This window comes from Macaca thibetana, chromosome 11 (assembly GCF_024542745.1).
Source record: "Macaca thibetana thibetana isolate TM-01 chromosome 11, ASM2454274v1, whole genome shotgun sequence".
In the NCBI taxonomy this organism is placed as follows: domain Eukaryota; kingdom Metazoa; phylum Chordata; class Mammalia; order Primates; family Cercopithecidae; genus Macaca; species Macaca thibetana.
The window spans coordinates 61,402,272-61,421,549 of NC_065588.1; the positions used below are offsets into that span (position 1 = coordinate 61,402,272).

Below are 19,278 nucleotides of genomic sequence, written 5' to 3' on the forward strand. Positions count from 1 at the left end.
GACTCACACTGACTTCCTAGAACTGAATCAAAAGGAAAACCCCAACTTTCCACACCCAAGTAACAAAGGAACAGAGGCTACACCCTTTGAAACCCCTGTACCCCCAGCCCCTCTGCCACCTTCTGCATTGCAGATGAGAAATGGAAAGTACTTTTGATTGTTCCCCTCCAGGAACCAATCAGACTGATCACTGGCCTAGTCTTCATTTGCATAAGGGTGTAACTTTGTGACTTAAGCCTCTGATTGGTCACCTTCCACCATCAATCAGACTGGTAGTGAGCCACTACTTCATTTACATAGGGTGTAACCAAGTGACCAGTGGGAAACCTCTAGTGGGTATTTATACCCCAGAAAATTCTGTAACCAGCACCCTTGAGCCACTTGCTCGAGCCTGCTCCCATTCTGTAGAGTGTACTTTTGTTTCAATAAATCTGTGCTTTCGTTGCTTCATTCTTTTGTTGCTTTGTGTGTTTTGTCCAATTCTTTGTTCAAAACACCAAGAACCAGGATGACTCGTAGTCAAGACCCTCCACCAGTAATAGTTCTACATCCTCACTGCATTTATGATGTCATTGTTCTTGTTTTTGGCCATTCTGATAGGTATGTAGTGATATCTCTTTTTTTTTTTTTTTTTATTTGAGACGGAGTCTCGCTCTGTCACCCAGGCTGGAGTGCGGTGGCGTGAACTCGGCTCACTGCAAGCTCCGCCTCCCGGGTTCGTGCCATTCTCCTGCCTCTGCCTCCCAAGTAGCTGGGACTACAGGCGCCCGCCACCACGCCCGGCTAATATTATTTTGAATTTTTTAGTAGAGATGGGGTTTCACCGTGTTAGCCAGGATGGTCTCGATCTCCTGACCTCGTGATTTGCCCGCCTTGGCCTGGTTTCTCATTATTTTAATTTGTATTTCCCTGATGACATATGATGTAGATCATCTTTTTTGTATACCTTCTTTTGTGAGATGTCTGTTAAGTTCTTTGGCCCATTTTTTAATAGAATTTGTTTTCCTGAATTTTTTTCATATATTTTGGATAGCAGTACTTTATCAAATATGTCTTGCAAATATTTCCTGACAGTCTATGGCTTCTCTTTTTATTCTCTTAACAGTGTCTTTTATAGAGCAGAAATTTTTTAATGTGAATGTCAGCTTATTTCTTTCATGGATTATGTGTTTGGTGTTGTATCTAAAATGTCATTGCTAAACCCTAGGTCATCTAGATTCTCTTTTATCTTTTATCTTCTAGGAGTTTTGTAGTTTTGTGTTTGATATGTAGGTGTGCGATCCATTTTGACTTAATTTTTGGGAAGGGTATAAGATCTGTGTCTAGATTAAATTTTTTGCATGTGAGTATCCAGGTGTTCCAGAATTATTTGTTGAAAAACTATCTTTGCTCCATTGTATTGCCTTTGTTCCTTTATCAAAGATCGGTTGACTGTATTTATGTGGGTCTATTTCTGGGCTCTCTATTCTGTTTCACTGATCTTTTTGTCTGTTCTTTTACCAATACCACACTATCTAGATTATTGTAGCTTTAGAGTAAGTCTTGAAGTCAGACACTGTCAGTCTCCCACCTTTGTTCTTCAATATTTTGTTGTTTATTCTGGGTCTGTTGCCTTACCGTATAAACCTTAGAATCAGTTTAACAGTATCCCCAAAATAATCTGCTGGGATTTTGATTGGTATTGCATTGAGTTTACAGATCAAGTTGAGAAGAACTGACATCTAGAAAATACTGAGCTTTCTTATCCATGGACATGAACTATCTTTCGGTTTAATTAGTTCTTTTTGATGTCTTTGATCAGAGTCTTATAGTTTTGCTCATGTAGATCTTGTACATGTTTTGTTAGATTTACCTATTTCATTTTGGGAGGATGCTAATGTAAACATTATTGTGTTTTAAATTTTAAATTCCACTTGTTCCTTGCAGGCATATAGCAAAGTAGTTGAATTTGTCTATTAACCTTGCATCTTGCAACCTTGCTATGGTTGCTTGTTAGTTCCAGGAGTTTTTTTGGTCAGTTCTTTCAGATTTTCTACATATATTGTCATATTATCTGTGAACAAAGTTTTATTTCTTCTTTCAACCTCTGTACTTTTTCTTTCTCTTCTGATTGCATTAGCTAGGACTTCTAGTATGATGTTGCAGTGCAGTGGTGAGAGAAGACAAAACATCCTTGCTTCATTGCTCATCTTAATGGGAATGCTTTGAGTTTCTCACCATTAAGCATGGTGTAAACTGTAGGTGTTTCTATTTTTGTTTTAATTTTGTTTTAAATTAATATTCTTTATCAAGTTGAGGAAATTCCCTTGTATTCCTAGTTTATTTTACTGAGAGTTTTTTTGTCTTTTTTTTTTGATGCGTGGGTATTGAACTTTTTTTTTTTTTTTTTTTTTTTGTTGAGATGGAGTTTTGCTCTTGTTGCCCAGGCTGGAGTGCAATGGTGCAATCTCAGCTCACTGCAACTTCGGCCTTCCAGGTTCAAGCAATTCTCCTGCTTCAGCCACCCGAGTAGTTGGGATTACAAGCGTGTGCCGCCACACCTGGCTAATTTTGTCTTTTTAGTAGAGATGGGATTTCACCATGTTGGCCAGGCTGGTCTCGAACTCCTGACCTCAGGTGATCCAGCTGCCTTGGCCTCCCAAAGTGCTGGGATTACAGGCGTGAGCCACTATGCCTGGCTGGGTATTGACCTTTTGTCAGATGCTTTTTCTGCATTTGTTGATAAGATCATGTAATTTTTTTTTCTTTAGCCTCTTGATATGGACTGCATTAATTTATTTTCAGATTGCACAGCTGCAATAAATCCCACTTGGTTGTAATATATTGTTATACTGTGGAATTTGCTATTTGTTGAAGACTTTTGCATCTGTGTTCATGAGAGATATTGTTCTGAAATTTTCTTGTAATGTCTTTGTCTAGTTTTGGTATTAGGGTAATGCTGAACTCATATCTGTTTCTGTCTTCTGAAAGATATTGTAGAGAAGTGGAATAAGTTTTTCCTTAAATCTTTGGAAGAATTCTCCATCTGGCCTGGTGCTTTCTATTTTGGAAGGTTATTACTTACTGATTCTGTTTAATAGGTATAGTCCTATTCAGATTGTGTCTTCTGTGAGTTTTGACAGATTGTGTTTTTCGAGGAATTGGTGTGTTTCATCAAGGTTGTCAAATTTGTGGGCATAGAGTTGTTCACAATATTCTTTTGTTATCCTTTTAATATCCGTGGGATCCATAGTAATGTCCTCTTTTATTTCTGATACTAGTAATTGGTTTCCTCTCTCTTTTTCTTAGCTAGCCTGCCTAAACGCTTGTTAATTTCATTAACATTTTCAAGGAACCGGCTTCTGGTTTCATTGATTTTTCTCTGTAGATTTCTTGTTTTTTAATTTCATTGATTTCTGCTCTAATTCTTACTCTTTCTTATGTTTATTTTGGATTTAATTTACTCTCTTCCTGATTTTCCAAGGTGGAAGCTTATAAATGATATTAGGTCTTTCTTTCCTAATTTATGCATTCATTAAGTCATTTATGCCTTAGGTTGCAATTTTTTGAATTTTAGCAATCAGGCCTTGGCGATGATCTTGTGCAGTAGGGTATTAATAACTCCCACATGCTTAGTGTTCCAATAATGGAACACTAGACATTAATAAATTTCCTTCTAAGCACTGCTTTTGCCATGTCCCACAAATTTTGGTATATTTTGTTTTCATTTAGTTCAAAATATTTTAAAGTGTCTCAAGATTTCTTTGTAAACCCATATGTTATTTAGAAATGTGTTGTTTAATCCCCAAGTATTTTAGGATTTTTGCAGCTATCTTTCCGTTGATTTCTTGTTTAATTTAGTTGCAGTGTGAGAGCAGTCATTGTATGACTTCTGTTTTAAATTTGTTATGGCATGTTTTATGGCCCAGAATGTGGTCTGTCTCGGTGAACATTCCATGTAAGCTTGAGAAGACTGTGTATTCTGTTGTTGTTTGATGAAGTAGTCTTTTGTTCATTATATCCAGGTGATTAATGATTTGTTGAGTTCACCTATGCTTACTGACTTTCTGCCTGCTGGATCTGACCATTTCTGGTACAGCAGTGTTGAAGTCTCTATGTTAGTGGATTCCTCTTTTTTTCCTTTCATTTCTGTCAGTTTTTGCCTCACATATTTTGGTACTTTTTTGTTAGGTACATAAACGTTAGGTACTGTTGTATCTTCTTAGAGAATTGACCCCTTTATCATTATGTAATGCTCTTCTTTGTCACTGGTAACTTTCCTTGCCCTGAAGTTTGCAGTATCTGAAATTAATACAGCTACTCTTACTTTATTTTATCAGTGTTAGCATGGTATAACTTTCTCCGTATTTTTACTTTTAATCTACATGTGTCTTTACATTTGAGGTGGATTTCTTACAGACAACTTATACTTGGGTCTTGTTTTGTTATCCACACTCATGTTTTAATTAGTGCATTTGAACTATTGATGTTCAAAGTAAGAGTTAATGTCATCAGTAGCTTCTAAGAAACTGCCACTTTTTTTTCTTCATTTTTATTTTTTTTAATTTCAGGGGTATGTGTGCAGGATGCACAGGTTTGTTACATAAATGTGTGCCATGGTGATCTGCTGCGCCGATCATTCTGTCAACCCAGGTATTAAGGCCAGTATCTATTAGCTATTCTTCCTAATGCTCTCCCTCACCCCACCCAGCCCTCTGACAGGTCCCAGTATGGGTCTTTCCCTTCCACGTGCCTGTGTGTTCTCATCTTTCAGCTCCAACTTATAAGTGAGAACATAGAGTATTTGGTTTTCTGTTCTCGTGTTAGTTTGCTGAGAATAATGGCCTCCAGCTCCATACATGTCCTTGCAAAGGACATGATCTTGTTCCTTTTTATGGCTGATAGTATTGCATGGTGTATATGTACCACATTTTCTTTATCCAGTCTCTCATTGATGGGCATTTAGGTTGATTCCATGTCTTTGCTCTTGCAAATAGTGCTGCAGTGAACATATGTGTGCATGTATCTTTATAATAGAACGATTTCTATTCCTTTGGGTATATTCAGTAATTGATTGGTGGGTCAAATGATATTTCTACCTCTAGATCTTTGAGGAATCGTCACACTGTCTTCCACAGTGGTTGAACTAATTTACACTCCCACTAATAGTGTAAAAGCATTCCTTTTTCTGCACACCTTGCCAGAATATACTTCATAAAGACTTGTTGAAAAGCCTGTGGTTAGAAGTCTTTCTTACAGCTTTTGTTACAGAGATCTCAAACTGAGGGTACAATTATCATGTGGAATTAGTGCTTGAGTAAATATAAGTAATTTCAGTTATAGTCTCTGTATTAGTCCATTCTCACACTGCTATAAAGAAATACCCAAGACTGGGTAATTTATAAAGGAAAGAGGTTTAATTGACTCACAGTTCTGCAAGGCTAGGAAGGCCTCAGGAAATTTGCAATAATGGCAGAAGGAGAAGCAGAAGCAAGTACCTTTTTCAGGAGGTGGCAGGAGAGAGACAATGCAGATGGGGAAGAGCCGCTTATAAAACCATCTGATCTCATGAGAAGTCACTATCACAAGAACAGCATGGGGGAAACTGCCTCCATGATCCAATCACCTCCCACCAGATCCCTCCCTCAACACATGAGGATTACAATTTGAGATTAGATTTAGATGGGGACACAGAGCCTAACCATATCAGTCTGATATCAGTTCCCCCCCCACCCCAAGAATCTTCATTTTTATGTTGAGCAAGTGTGAGACTTTCAGATGATTACAAGATTGAAAGAGACCATAATTTTTTTTATCATATATAAAGACTAAGAACCAGCTAAGTAATAAGGATAATGGAAAATTTGACTCTGAGTTTTGACCTTTTACTTCCTTAGACACATTGTTTTCAGTTTTCTTTATATTCTTAGTACTTTGATAGCAATGTTTAAAGTTTTTTTTTTTTTTTTTTTTTTTTTTTTTTTTTTACAAAATCAGTGTGTACTTTGTTATTTTTAAGCATAGTTTGTTTGAAAACAGCATGGGATTTTTGCCTCTCAAACAAGGACAGGTGAAAATTGGGAGTTCTGTAGGAGAGCAGAAGGCAGAAGTGGAGAAGCTTTTGTGTTCTTGCCCTTTCCCTTCTCTATATCTGATTATCCCCATCTAGGTTTGTATATCGAAATTCAGATCAATAGGTGGGATTACAATTGAAAGGTTATTAATGAATACAAGGGTGGTGGTACAAGAGTTTACCTTAGGCAAGTTTTATGGAAGACAGTAATAGATAATTTTGTCCATAAAACTTTTCCTATTTTGATTACGTAAACTCAATATTCATATGTTAAGTATACATCAAGTGAACTGTTCTTGTCATCTAGAATGACCATCTATTTAATAAAGCCATGAAACAATTAGAGAACTTTCAGAAAACAAATGGGCAAAATGCTGTGTTACAAAAACATGTCCTGTCTTGTTCATCCTGTCCATTTTTAGATTGGTCTGGATAATAGTGAAATGCAGAACTGTTTGCCACACAGGTGCAATGTTTTGCAGCTGTTGGAAATGTTCCCCCTCACCCACAACCCCTTTGCTTTCTTCACATAAAATTATGCGGTGCTGACACCATTAATGCTAGAAGATGGGATTTGAGAATTTGAATGTCTGTTTACATAAAGATGTAATACAGAGAGATAACTGCACATTCAGGCATCTGAATATAACTGCCTAGATGACTTTATTGAAACTGTCCTTAAGGTCACACTAGCCTTAAGGTCATGGAGTTTTAGAGACTGCCTTTAAAACTCCTGTCTGTAGAATTGCTGCCCTCTAGGACTGAATGTCTGAGGACAGGGCTTATATGTATTTATTTTTAAATCTCTTGTAACTAGCATAATACCTGGACATAGTAGGCACTTTATATGTTTGTGAATATTTTATGTTGCAAGATGAAGCCAAATGAAAATATCGTTTAGATGTAGTATGGTACTAAATCAGAAATTATAATTTTTTTAAACTGATGCCATGTGGTACACTCTGTAGTAGTCATATGAACAGAGTGCCATGGCCTCAGAGAGAAGGAGAGTGAATAATTCTGTCCATGGAAGTCACGGAATACTTTATATTTTTATATATCATGGAAAATACTTCCCTAGACTACAATTGGAGAATCTGTTTTGAAGAGAATTTTTTCCTCATCTAAGAGAAAATATATTTTTCAACAGCAGTGTTTTCCTCCCATATCCCCATTTTTGTCATTTTTGATGCATTATATAAATAACCAAATTAATGATTCAAAATTGGAAAGTTTTAGAGCATGCTTTCTTTATATAAAACCAATGTTTTATTTTCTATAGTTATTTCTATGATGAGAGTTAGGTAGGCTTTGGAGTCAGACATAAATAGGTTTGAGTTGCTTATTTTTGAATCCCAACTTATTAAACTGTTTACCTCAAGGAAGCAACTTAACCTCAACATGTCTCAATATTTCTGTCTGCAAAAATGGGGCTAATATCTACTCTGAATGGTAGTGTTACGAGGATGAAATGAGGTACCTCTTGAGTACATGGCAGCAGCATTATTCCTGGTGCGTATTAGGAACTCAATAAACATAATTTCCATTTTATTCAGAGAAGAGGGTTGTAGTGATCAAGGCTAGTACTTTGCTGGCATTGACGAAACTACTCATCTCGGAGACTGTAGTATACCCTCAAGTTTCTATTTGTTCAGCATGTGCATAGTACCCAGCATCTGCAAAGGCATTGAGATACGTGGCGATATTGCAGTCTTGTTGGGGTTGGGGGTGAGGAGTTGAACACCAAATATTGAAATCATGATGAAAGGTAGTAAATTACTGAGATTCTGAGAAGGGGGGTTCTGAGAGGGAGGTCACGATAAACTGCAGTGATTAGGCATCCTTCATGGTTGTAGCATAGCTGCAAACTGAACCTTCAAAGCAGAATGGAGAAAACATTCAGGCTTAAAGAAGACCAGGAAGATCAAATGCTCAGTCTTCTGAGAGAATATTTTTGTGTGCTATAATTGACAGTGGTTCCATGTATACAGAACAAAAAATTGTCATAGCAGACTGAAGCTGGCTGTGTTGACCCGAAGAAAGCGTAGGAAAGCATCCTGGATGTACTGTTGCCTGTTTTCCTGAGTCATAAGTAGCATATCATTTATTCTGCATATGCTTGGGACTCTTAAGCTAGGAAAGCATATACTTTGAAGTTTATAAAAGTATAGATGTGTTCGCAAGTTTTTCCTTTTTATCTGAGAATTCATAACAGATGATAAATTTTATTTCTATGTAAGAGGATGGAAACCTGTTTACATTTGAGAAAAGACCAGTAAAACTAGTAACATTTTTGGAATTGTTGGGGTGTGGAGGGAGGGATTTGGAGGAGAAGCATTGTGTGTCTTATAAGCAATTATCACAAGGTAAGAATTCGTTCCTTGCAACAAAGTGTGATTAGAAACCATTGGAAAATTTTGAGGGTTCTAATGAAACATTTAAGGAATTTGATTTTTACAGTTATTAGGATAGTTTAAAGGGAAAAGAAGTCAAAATATTAAGGACATTTACAAAGAAAAGTTTGGTATATTTGAGGCTTGAAATAATCTGAATTAAAGTATTGAAGAAGAAAGGTCCAAAAAAGCAATAGTGAGAGAGACTGTTGGGAGTGTAGGGTTAAAGGAGGACAACAGATCAAAAATGGCTTCAAGGCTTTGCCTTTAGGGGATGAAAGAGTAAATTTTGAAGTACCATCTCGTCATTATATCATTGCTCTAGGATAAGAGATAAGAGCTGTAATTCACTCTCAGGTCCCTCCCTAGTTTTCTCTCCCTAGTTGACTGAATAATGAATGAAGTGGCAAATTTTTGCTGTGGGATGCTTTTGAAACAAGGTTTCTTCTCTTCAGTTACCTAATTGGGATAGGGTATTACATATTTTCACTAGGGGTAACAGTATGTGTTGTTTCCATTAAAGACTAGGTAATTTGAATGTGATAGAAGATATTGGTATGTTTTTAGAAATACTGAAATGATTTGGGGAAAGGAAAAAAATGTGTAAAGATACTTTGAAAACTTTGAGGGCTTTTAATTTGTTAGAGTTGCTGTTTTGGGGTGGTGTTTTCCTGTAAAAACTTAACCCCAATGACATGTTTTACTTCTGCTGTTGTTAATAGGTCTCTGTTCATTTAATAGGTGGCGATTATCATGAGCATTTTGGGAAAAAAAATTTAACGGAAGTTTTGTTGGGCGGAAAGTATACTCTTGGCTTTTTTAGGTATGTTATACTCCAGGTATTTTAGACTACAAGGCAAGAGGCAGAAATCTAGAAGGATACTAGGAGCAGAGCAATATTTTCAGCAAAATTGTTTTCCTCCTCTTCAGCTTTCTGTGTTATCCTATCCCTCTCCCTTCTTAGTAGCTCAGAACATACCCTCCTCCAGCTTCCTGCAGAATTTAACACTTTTGCTTCAGTGTTAAAGCACAAAGTGAAATAAAGAAGAGTGCCTAGATAGCACTACCAGCATTTTTCAAGCACTAACTGTGTGTCTAGTACTATGCTTGGTTCTGGGCATGCACATGTGTATAACACACTCCCTGTCTTGAGAAGCCCACAGTAGAGCAGTCTGGTGAACATTCATAATTTACAGTTACGCTTTTATGGAGCTACTCAGAGAGCTGATTTTCCATTTGATAGTCTTAACAAAAAGTAATTTTGCATATAATCAAAAAAGCAATACTAGCATGGCTTTTCTTCATAGACATTAAAACTTCTTTTTGGAACTGCACACTTATATTTTTAAGAATTGTTCTTATAAAGAGCAAATACTTCTTACACTTCGTATTGTTTGGCTAATTTATTGTCATTTGGCCAAATGATAAGGCATTTTTTTGGTACTATATTGAGCTAAATATAGCTGTTCAATGTTTACATTGAAAAATTAGTATTATTAAAAAGGGTATCTTTTTAGTCCATGTGTTCTGATCATTAACATTTTGTTTAATCTTGAAGCTATATTATTTCTTCTCCATATTCCCCTTTTGAGTACTTTTGATTTTCTGTAATATCTTTCAAAACTTTTTCTTTCCCAACATTAAAATCCTTTGATGTATAGAGAAACATCGTTTAAAAATCCATTAGCAAGATCCCTTATGATGATAACAGGATACATTTTTTTTTCCTTGCTCTTTTATTGTACCTTGTTAAGCTGGTCTCACATGAACTTTCTTAGAATCAGGCAGTTCCTGGTTCCTATGGGACTTCCTGTTTTCTCAAATAAAAATAGAAAAGCATCTCAGAAAGGAAACCTGGTCAGTGTGAACTACTTTGTGAGATCAGTTAGTCTTAGTCGTAACCTGGAGTATACAGATATATAGTCTATATAAAATATAAAAGTTTACAGGTATCTGAAAGCTTTGAATATTTTTGTATGTGATATTAAAATAAACAAAATGATAAGGAGAAGATTCTGAATAAAAACCCTGAGAGGTGCTACATATTCAGCCATAAACATTTTTGTATCTTAATTTAGAGGTGAAGGAGGGGCATAGGGGTTGGATAGAAAGTGGTAAATCCTTTCCTTATTATGTAATATTTTATTGGGCATTTGGAATTGTTTAATACTGAGACTTAATGCTTAGTTACTTCGATCTGTATTTTTTTTTTCTTGCCACTTTTTCAGATGTTAGCAAGGATTAGGAAGGTGGATTTAAAAAAATCATTAGAAGTCAGAATTCTAAATGAATTATTCAGTTTTAAAGCATCTTATAGATTTCTTTCAGTAGTTAACTGCTTCTTACTCTATATTTTGAAGTGAAATCAAGTTAAGGTGGAAACAAATGATATAGTCATTAACAGTAATAATAATGAATAGTGTGTATTGAGTGCATATTAAGTGCTTGACACTGTGTCAAACATTTTATCTTGTTTATCTCATTTAATTCTGACAACAACTGTATGAGGTAGGTATCATTGTTATCCATACTCCTTTAAAGAAGAAACTACAATTTAGAGTAGCTAATTAGATGTTAGTTCAAGGAGACATTACTAATAAGTGGTAGAGGTGGAGCTGGGACTTGAACTCAGCTTCTGTGACACCAGAGCACCTGATCTCAGTGATTATGAGAAAAACCACTAATTCAGAGTGAGAATGATAAGTGTAAGTCTGAAAAATTACTTCCCCAACCATTATTATCACCAGTTTGTTTACATTTGGTTTGCATATTTATATCCAGTTTTAGCAAAGTACATGCTGGCATTTCAGAGAGTTTGTTTGGGGGATTTTAATTCTTAAGTGATGCTAATACTTCTCTTTTTTTCTTTCCTTGATAGTAGAAAACCCCTTTGGTGAAACATTTGGAAAAATACAAGTAAGTAAATGATCATAGTACTGATAATTTCATGTCATGTTTTATATGATAAAAGCATTAGAATACTATCAACTAAAAAAAGTAATTTTAAAGTTATTTTAGTCTAAAACAATAGGTTTTATCAAGTAAAAAATAGTAATTTTAGGGTTATTTTAGTCTAAAACAATAGGCTTTCTTATTCTGAGTGTTCCTTAACTGTAGTATAATTAAATCAGACACAGATTTTCTCTTAAGAGCTGAACTGTTTATCGCTTTACTGTAAAAGACAACTGCCAAGTAAAATGGGAGTGGCATATCATCAGTGGATCTTATCTTACACTTAAAAGTATACCTATTGCCTGTAGTTGTTGGATACCTTAGCAGTTTTTGTCCGTTTTGCCCTCATTTTATCTCTTTGGATCTTCTGCATATTGGCATGCCTATTCGACCATCAAAAGGACTTAGAAAGACAGCATGTCCTTCAGGCTATTTCTTTAATTTTTTAAAGAGTGCTATAATACTAATTTTAACCTAAATCTTATTTATGTAAAAATATTTTTCACTTACCCATCATTACAGGGACTTCGGAGATTAAGATGTTTAAGCTCGTAATTAGTTGTTAATTTTTAATTATAGGAACTGTTATGTAGACTTGCATAGAAAACATTATTTGTTGTACTGAAGGATGTGTAATAATGTGTAATCACATCCATAGAATATTACTTTCTGTTGTTAAAGTGGAACTCTGAAATGATTAGTAATATTCTATTGTGGTGATAATTGTTTAAAACAAAGTTGGCTTTTTCAGTTGCATTATTAAGTGTAACAGTGCTACAGTGTCATAATTTAAATTTGGTACAGTATACTTACTGAACATTGGAAATAGAAGACTATTTTTTCTGTTTAATTTTCCCCAAGGAGGAAACTGAAGTTCTGAACTTCTGAATAATAGTAATAATTATAATGAAGATAGTGGCTGTTTACTTATATTAAATGCTCATTCTGTACAGGGCCCCTTGCCAAGTTGTATTAGTCTGTTCTCACGCTGCTAATAAAGATTTACCGAGACTGGGTAATTTATAAAGGAAAGAGGTTTAATTGACTCACAGTTCAGCTGGGGAGGCCTCACAATCATGGCAGAAGGTAAAAGTCATATCTTACCTGGTGGCAGGCAACAGAGTATATGCAGGACAACTCCTCTTTATAAAACCATTGGATCTCGTGAGACTTACTCACTATTCATCATGAGAATAGCATGGGGAAAAAAGCCACCCCATGCATGATTCAGTTACCTTTCACCACTACCTCCCAAAACACGTGGGAATTATTAAAATTCAAGGTAAGATTTGGGTGGGGACACAGAGCCAAACCATATCACAAGTGTCAAAATTCATTATTATTTAATCAAAGACATAATGCAAACAGTTAAAAATATCCTTGAAGAGAAAATTGGCTGAGGGTTAAAGAGGGAAATATTTAATGGTGATAATATATGAGAAAATTGGATAGAGTCACCCTATGGATTTTTCTCCCTCTAAAATGAAAAACAATAATCTGGCCCTTACTAAAACAGACAATTATAAAGTAGCTAATTCAAATTATAAAATTGCCTTTATTTAATGAAAGATTATTCGAAAGCTTATTTTATGTATTTACTTGTGGAACTTTAACTAGTTTGCAGAATGATTAGGGAAGCCAGTAGTTAGACATTAAGCTGAAATATTAGGAGACAATCTGAAAAGCAGTCAAAGTGGAAGAAGAGTATAATCAAACTGTAAACCAATAAGTAAGTTTAAAAGTTGATTTGTATACTTTTCAGATTTACTGCTAGTTTAGTGTACTTGTACTAAAGATAATTGAACCAAAACCTTTCTATTTCTTTCTCAAAATGTATTCATTCACTTAACAACATATATCATCATGCCACTGCACTCTACTACAGCCTGAGTGACAAAGCAAGACTGTAAAGATAGATAGATAGATAGATAGATAGATAGATAGATAGTAAATAGTATGTGTGTGTATATATATATATCATAAACACCTATTTAGATTATAATTTAGTTGGCCATTTGGATAGCAGTTAAGGCCCTTCTAGTATATACATGGTCATTTAAACTCTCTGTTTGTTTGTTTATTTATTTATTTTTTGAGACAAGGTCTCATTTTTATCACCCAGGCTGGAGTGCCGTGGCATGATCACGACTCACTGCAGCCTCAACCTTCTGGGCTCAAGTTATCCTCCCACCTCAGTCTCCCAAGGAGCTGGGGCTACAGGTGCACACCACCACACCCAGCTAAATTTTGCATTGTTTTGTAGAGATGGGGTTTTGCCACATTGCCCAGGCTGGTCTCAAATTCCTGAGCTCAAGCAGTCCTCCTGGCTCAACCTCTGAAACTATTGGGATTTCAGGTGTGAGCCACTGCACCCGGCCTTAAATAAATTTTCATTGGAACGATAATTCTTGTAAAAAACTATAGTTGAGCTTTCTGAGTTCTTACGTTATTTGTATGAGAATTTAACAGTGTGTGTGTTATCCAGTATGAGATCAGTTCCATCTGGTTAAGTGTTGTTGCTTGTACTTATCTAGTCCTGTGTAATATCTGTGAATCAAAAGCTAAAGTTTATTCCCAGGTCCCTCTTATGTTTATTAAAGATGTAATCAGAAGACAGATGCCAAATGTTTAAATTTTGTTTTGTTTTTGAAAGGGGAGTGAGGAAGGGTATGATAGGACATATAAAACAAAAAGAAAGAAACTTTCTGTTACTTTAATCCCAAAATTTAACTAGATTCACCTTGGTTTTATGTGTCACAATCCATAAGCTACACTATCATTGGAACACCTACTCATCCTGTTATGTTGAAGTTATTTATTAAAAATGATTTTGTGGTTTAATGTATCAAAATGCTTAGATTTCAGAATCCTGAGTTTCAGCCCCTGCTCTTACTTTTTTTTTTTTTTTTGAGACGGAGTCTCGCTCTGTCACCAGACTGGAGTACGGTGGCCTGATCTCCGCTCACTGCAACCTCCGCCTCCCAGGTTCAAGTGATTCTTCTGTCTCAGCCTCCTGAGTAGCTGGGACTACAGGTGCATGCCACCACGCTCAGCTAGTTTTTTGTATTTTTAGTAGAGACGGGGTTTTACCATCTTGGCCAGGCTGGTCTCGATCTCTTGACCTCATGATCCACCCGCTTCAGCCTCCCAAAGTGCTGGGATTACAGATGTGAGCCACCGCACCTGGCCTACTCTTACTTTTTGATATCTAATTTTTGCAGTTTGAATTTTTGTTCTTATGTGAAGGTAAGGACTGGCTTGATTCAGAATCTGAATAAGATAAAGTTGAGGCTATATATATATATGTGTGTATATGTATGTGTGTGTGTATATATATATAGGAAGGCAAGTAGTAAACTGAATGAATAAGTAACTTATCTCAGTCAACCATCTGACATAAAACCAGCTATTCTGGTGGTAGGATCTTGGCACTTTTGATGAGTTTTCTTCTTAGTATAACTGATTAAATCTGCAGTGACAAAAGCATGCCACCCATAGTGTGCAAACATGTTCTCTTCTGTCCCTGAACATACACCACAAAATAAGTGGATGAGGTTGCATGTTATTAGACATATAAATGTTATTTTTCCAGCCTTTTATATCTTGCTTCAATTTGCTCCATAATCTGTTCATCCAGTAAATCTGTTTTGTTGGAAACTTCAGGAAGACAGAAAATAATAAAGACAGAGCCCCCTGATGAATCATGGATTTATTTTAGATAGTGCAATAAGCTATTACCCCTTCCCCAACCTACCCTCCTCCATCATTTATATGAGTCCCTCTTGATCGTAATTGCTCTTAAATTGGGGGTCTTGTTGCTTTAGACTACTTGGCAGGTGCTTAGGCTGTACCATTGCAATAATTCTCTATCTAGAGTCTTTATACAATTATTTCTGCTTCCAGGCCAGTCTATACATTCTACATTCTGGCCGGATAGTATTCCTGATGTACAAGTCTGTTTTACTCTCCTGCTAAATTTTCAGAATGAAGTCAAACTCTCTGTGTTCCTATCCAAGGCTGTCTGGTAGTTAATACTAAACAACTTTTCTAGTAGTTTGCAGAATCAAACTAGGCTACTGGTTATGTAAGAAATATAACTAATGCTTTCATACCTTCATGCCCTTGCTAAGGGTCTTTCCGATTGCCTAGAATGCTGATCTGTTATTTTTTCCTTTGAAACCAAACTCAAATATTCTGTTCAATAGATTCTCTTCCCTCCCTCCCTTCCTCTGTATTTACAGAAGGAGGAGGGAAGAGAATCTTCTGTTTTACTTTACAGTTTTTAATATGTCTTTTGCCCTTGAGAACAGGAACCATCTTGTTCACTGGGACTCTCGCTTTGCTGAGAGAACAGTTCTTAACTCCTAGTAGATGTTTGTTGAATGTTTGTTTCATTTTAATGGTTCATAAGTTTATACAGGGGCACCTCATTCCCTTAGTTTTATGTGGTTGAGTTAGATTAAAACAAGACATGAAGGGGGGCAGCCTTGATGAAGAAAACAGTCTCATATGAGCAGTTTACATAAGAATACATTGTGTAGAGGGGGTTGGGAACATTGCTTTGGTGATTGATGGAGTTTATTGTCTGTGAGACCTTTTTTAGCACTAACTTTATGCCAATTTTTAAATCATTCTCCAGAAAGTGAAATATTTAGAGCAATAGAGTCTTAGATTAAGGTTTCTTAAAAATATGGTGCCCATTACTTAAATATGAATTTGCCTTTCAGATTGTGTGGCTTCTATGATTTTAAATTTTACTGCTTTTTCTTTTTGAATAAGAATTATTTGGTGTATTTTTTTTCTTGGAATTGGGTATTTCATAATAACTTCTTTTAATTTTAGGAAAATGAAAAAATTCTTATGATGAACACATTGTATAAGCTTCATGATCGATTGGCACAGCTTGCAGGTAATTGTTTTAACTTTTGTAGTTGCTAAAAATGTTTTGAAAAATGTATGTAGCATGTTATTAGTAGAAAATCTTTTTCCAAGTCCAGTGTTATATTTGTGGAATATTTTTCTTTAGAAGTTTTTATTACCTATACAAAGTGATTTTTGATTTTTACATGTGTATTTAATCAAGGCTTTTTTCCTGTCTTCCATCTGTATTAGAGGTTATATATATATATACATATTTATATATATTATATAGTTATAAAGTTGATAAAATTCTTTATTGCATTAATAGTAACAAAAAATCCTGAAAGTTTAAGTATCAGAGGAATTAGGTAAGCAATGAATTAACTAAAATATTGGATTAAATATACAAATGCAGATTTTCTTTTATTTGTTGTATAGGTATCATTCTGTTGGATAAAGTAAATTTATTCTCCTGCAGTTTTCTCTCCTGATTCATTGCATTTTCCTCGTATTCTGCTCGTAGCAATTCTTTGAGAGCTCTAAGGTAGTGAGCTTGTCTGAAATTGGAATAATTTATTATAGATGAATTGGTATCAAGTTTAGCACATATAAACTGCAGTAGCAGCTTATCTATTGCCTTTTTTTAGTTCTTTTTAAATTTTTATTTTACATATAATCTGAAAGAAGAGACTTGGATTCTTGTAAGCAGTCATAAGAAAAGAAAAATACAGTTTTCAAACTTTTCTATGTAGCAGATCTTTTGTGTAAACCAGATTATTGGTAGCAGCCTATAGGTAAATGTGGAACTTTTCTGGTTGAATGGAAGTATTTAGGATCCTGACAGTTTCCCATTCTCTCATCTATCTTTGTTTTGTCCATTAGGTGCTTAATTCTGGTCAATTTTTTAAGCTTTTAATTCTGTATTATTTTGCCAAAAGCTTTCTTTGCTTTGATTGTCATTCACACACTGCAAGCTAATGACATTTATTTGCTATACTGTAGCACTCAGAGATAGGTTAAGTATATGCTAGTTGTGCTAGCCAGGGATATTGCTAACACAGGCTTCTACAGGTATCTCTGTAGCATTGTTTTATCAAGTATGGTTAATGGCCAGCTAAATCAGCATAATCTGGTGTGCTTTTAAAGATAAGATTCCTTCCCCTTGAGTAAGGGTCAGCAAGCTTTTTTTCTGTGAAGGGCCAGATAGTGGATATTTTAGGCTTTGTAGATTAGTTTGCCTCTGTCATAACCACTCAGTTATGTTATACCATGAAAGCAGCCATAAATACTACATAAGTGAATGAGCTTGGCTGTATTCCAATAAAACTTCCTTTATAAAAACCAGCAGTAGGCCAGATTTGACCCATGGGCTGTAATTTGCAGACCTCTGCTCTAAATCTATGGGATCTACATCTCTGAGGATACACTAATAAACTTTCAAGACTTGTTCATTTAACAGGTACTTCTCCCCTTTTTATAGCTACTGATATTAAAATAATTACTTGAACAAAACTGAAATAAGAACATGGCAACTTATATTTTAGAAACATTTGCCAAGGATTTTACTTCAATTATTCTACTTTCATGTTAACAAAACTACTTGAAAGACACAGGGAAGGGAAAACGTGACAATTGGAGTTCAATATGAGGATAATTTATTTCTAATAACCGCTTACAGTCTAAAGAAAAAGCTCTGAATTCTCTTCTTATCAACAATTAAAATAAAAGATAAATGTAGTTTTCCAGTGATTTATATGTAGCACATCCCTTTGTAGAAACCAGATCATAGGTGGAAACTTGTACCTGATTTCCCTGTTGATCTGTTATAACAATTTTTTTTTTAAGATTTTTTTGAGACAAGATCTTTTCTGTCACTCAGGCTGAAGTGAAGTAGGGTGATCACAGCTTACTGCAGCTTCAAATTCCTGGAGTCAAGCTGTCTTCTCGCCTCTGCTTCCTGAGTAATTGGGACTACAGATGCACACCACCACACCTGGCTATGTTATAACAATTTTTAAGGCATGTACACCCCTTGCTAAAGATAGGATTAGTTATACTCTGAAAATGCACATACTTTAATTCATTAATAAATTCAAACTTACTTGAACCTTTAAATGATTAGCTTTAAGAATAGATGCGTAAAATAAGTTAGCACAATGAATTTGCTGAATTTTTTCCCTTTTAGGAATAATACATATTTCTGGAGGGCGTCTTGTGTGCCAAGATCTGTGGATAGGCATCAGTGTGACATAGTTCCTATAACAGCTTACAATTTAGTTGGGACTATAAGAAAAAGATATGTTCCCGTTTGGACTGAAATGCATTTAAAAGTTGTGGTTAATGTAAGGGTAGTTGTTTGTTTATATTCTTACTGGAATTTCTTTGTTTATATTCTTACTGGAATCGCTTCTAGAAAGTATAAATAATATTGTTCATGTTCTTTGTTTACTGATTATAATAATATAACCTATAATTGTATAATATATAAAATATTTGAATTAATTGTTTGTTTTCTTGTGTTTAAGAGAGTACTGATTCAAAATTAATGATATGCTAATCTTTCCAGGAGATCATGAATGTGGCAGTTCTAGTCAAAGAACGCTTTCTGTTCAAGAGGCAGCTGCGTATTTAAAAGTAAGCAGTGAAATTAGAATTTTAATAGCTATATTTTAAAAAATTATATAAATCATTGCTACTTGTAAGAATCATATATTTGATTATTTTAATTGTACTGTTAAAAGCTTGGACCTACTGTTTGGTGTAATATGAGCAGTTATGAGAAGGTGAAATTGTGCAACTTTTTTTTTTTTTTTGTGAGACAGAGTTTCATTCTTGTTCCCCAGGCTGGAGTGCAATGGCTGATGTCGACCCACTGCAACGTTCACAACCTGGGTTCAAGCGATTCTCCTGCCTCAGCCTCCCAAGTTAGCTGGGATTACAGGCACCCACCACCTCACCCAGCTAATGTTTTTTGTATTTTTAGTAGAGATGGGGTTTCACTATGTTGGCCAGTCTGGTCTC

At 35.3% G+C, this 19,278-nt stretch overlaps 1 protein-coding gene across 1 annotated transcript in view; it reads left to right on the forward strand.

Annotated features, from left to right (window-relative positions):
• LEMD3 (LEM domain containing 3) overlaps positions 1-19,278 on the forward strand; it is a 79,027-nt gene that overhangs the window by 30,443 nt on the left and 29,306 nt on the right. Inside the window, exons 2-4 of the mRNA XM_050748612.1 lie at positions 11,324-11,361; positions 16,240-16,306; positions 18,824-18,891. Coding sequence (XP_050604569.1) covers positions 11,324-11,361; positions 16,240-16,306; positions 18,824-18,891 — 173 coding nt within the window. The remainder of the gene's footprint in view (positions 1-11,323; positions 11,362-16,239; positions 16,307-18,823; positions 18,892-19,278) is intronic.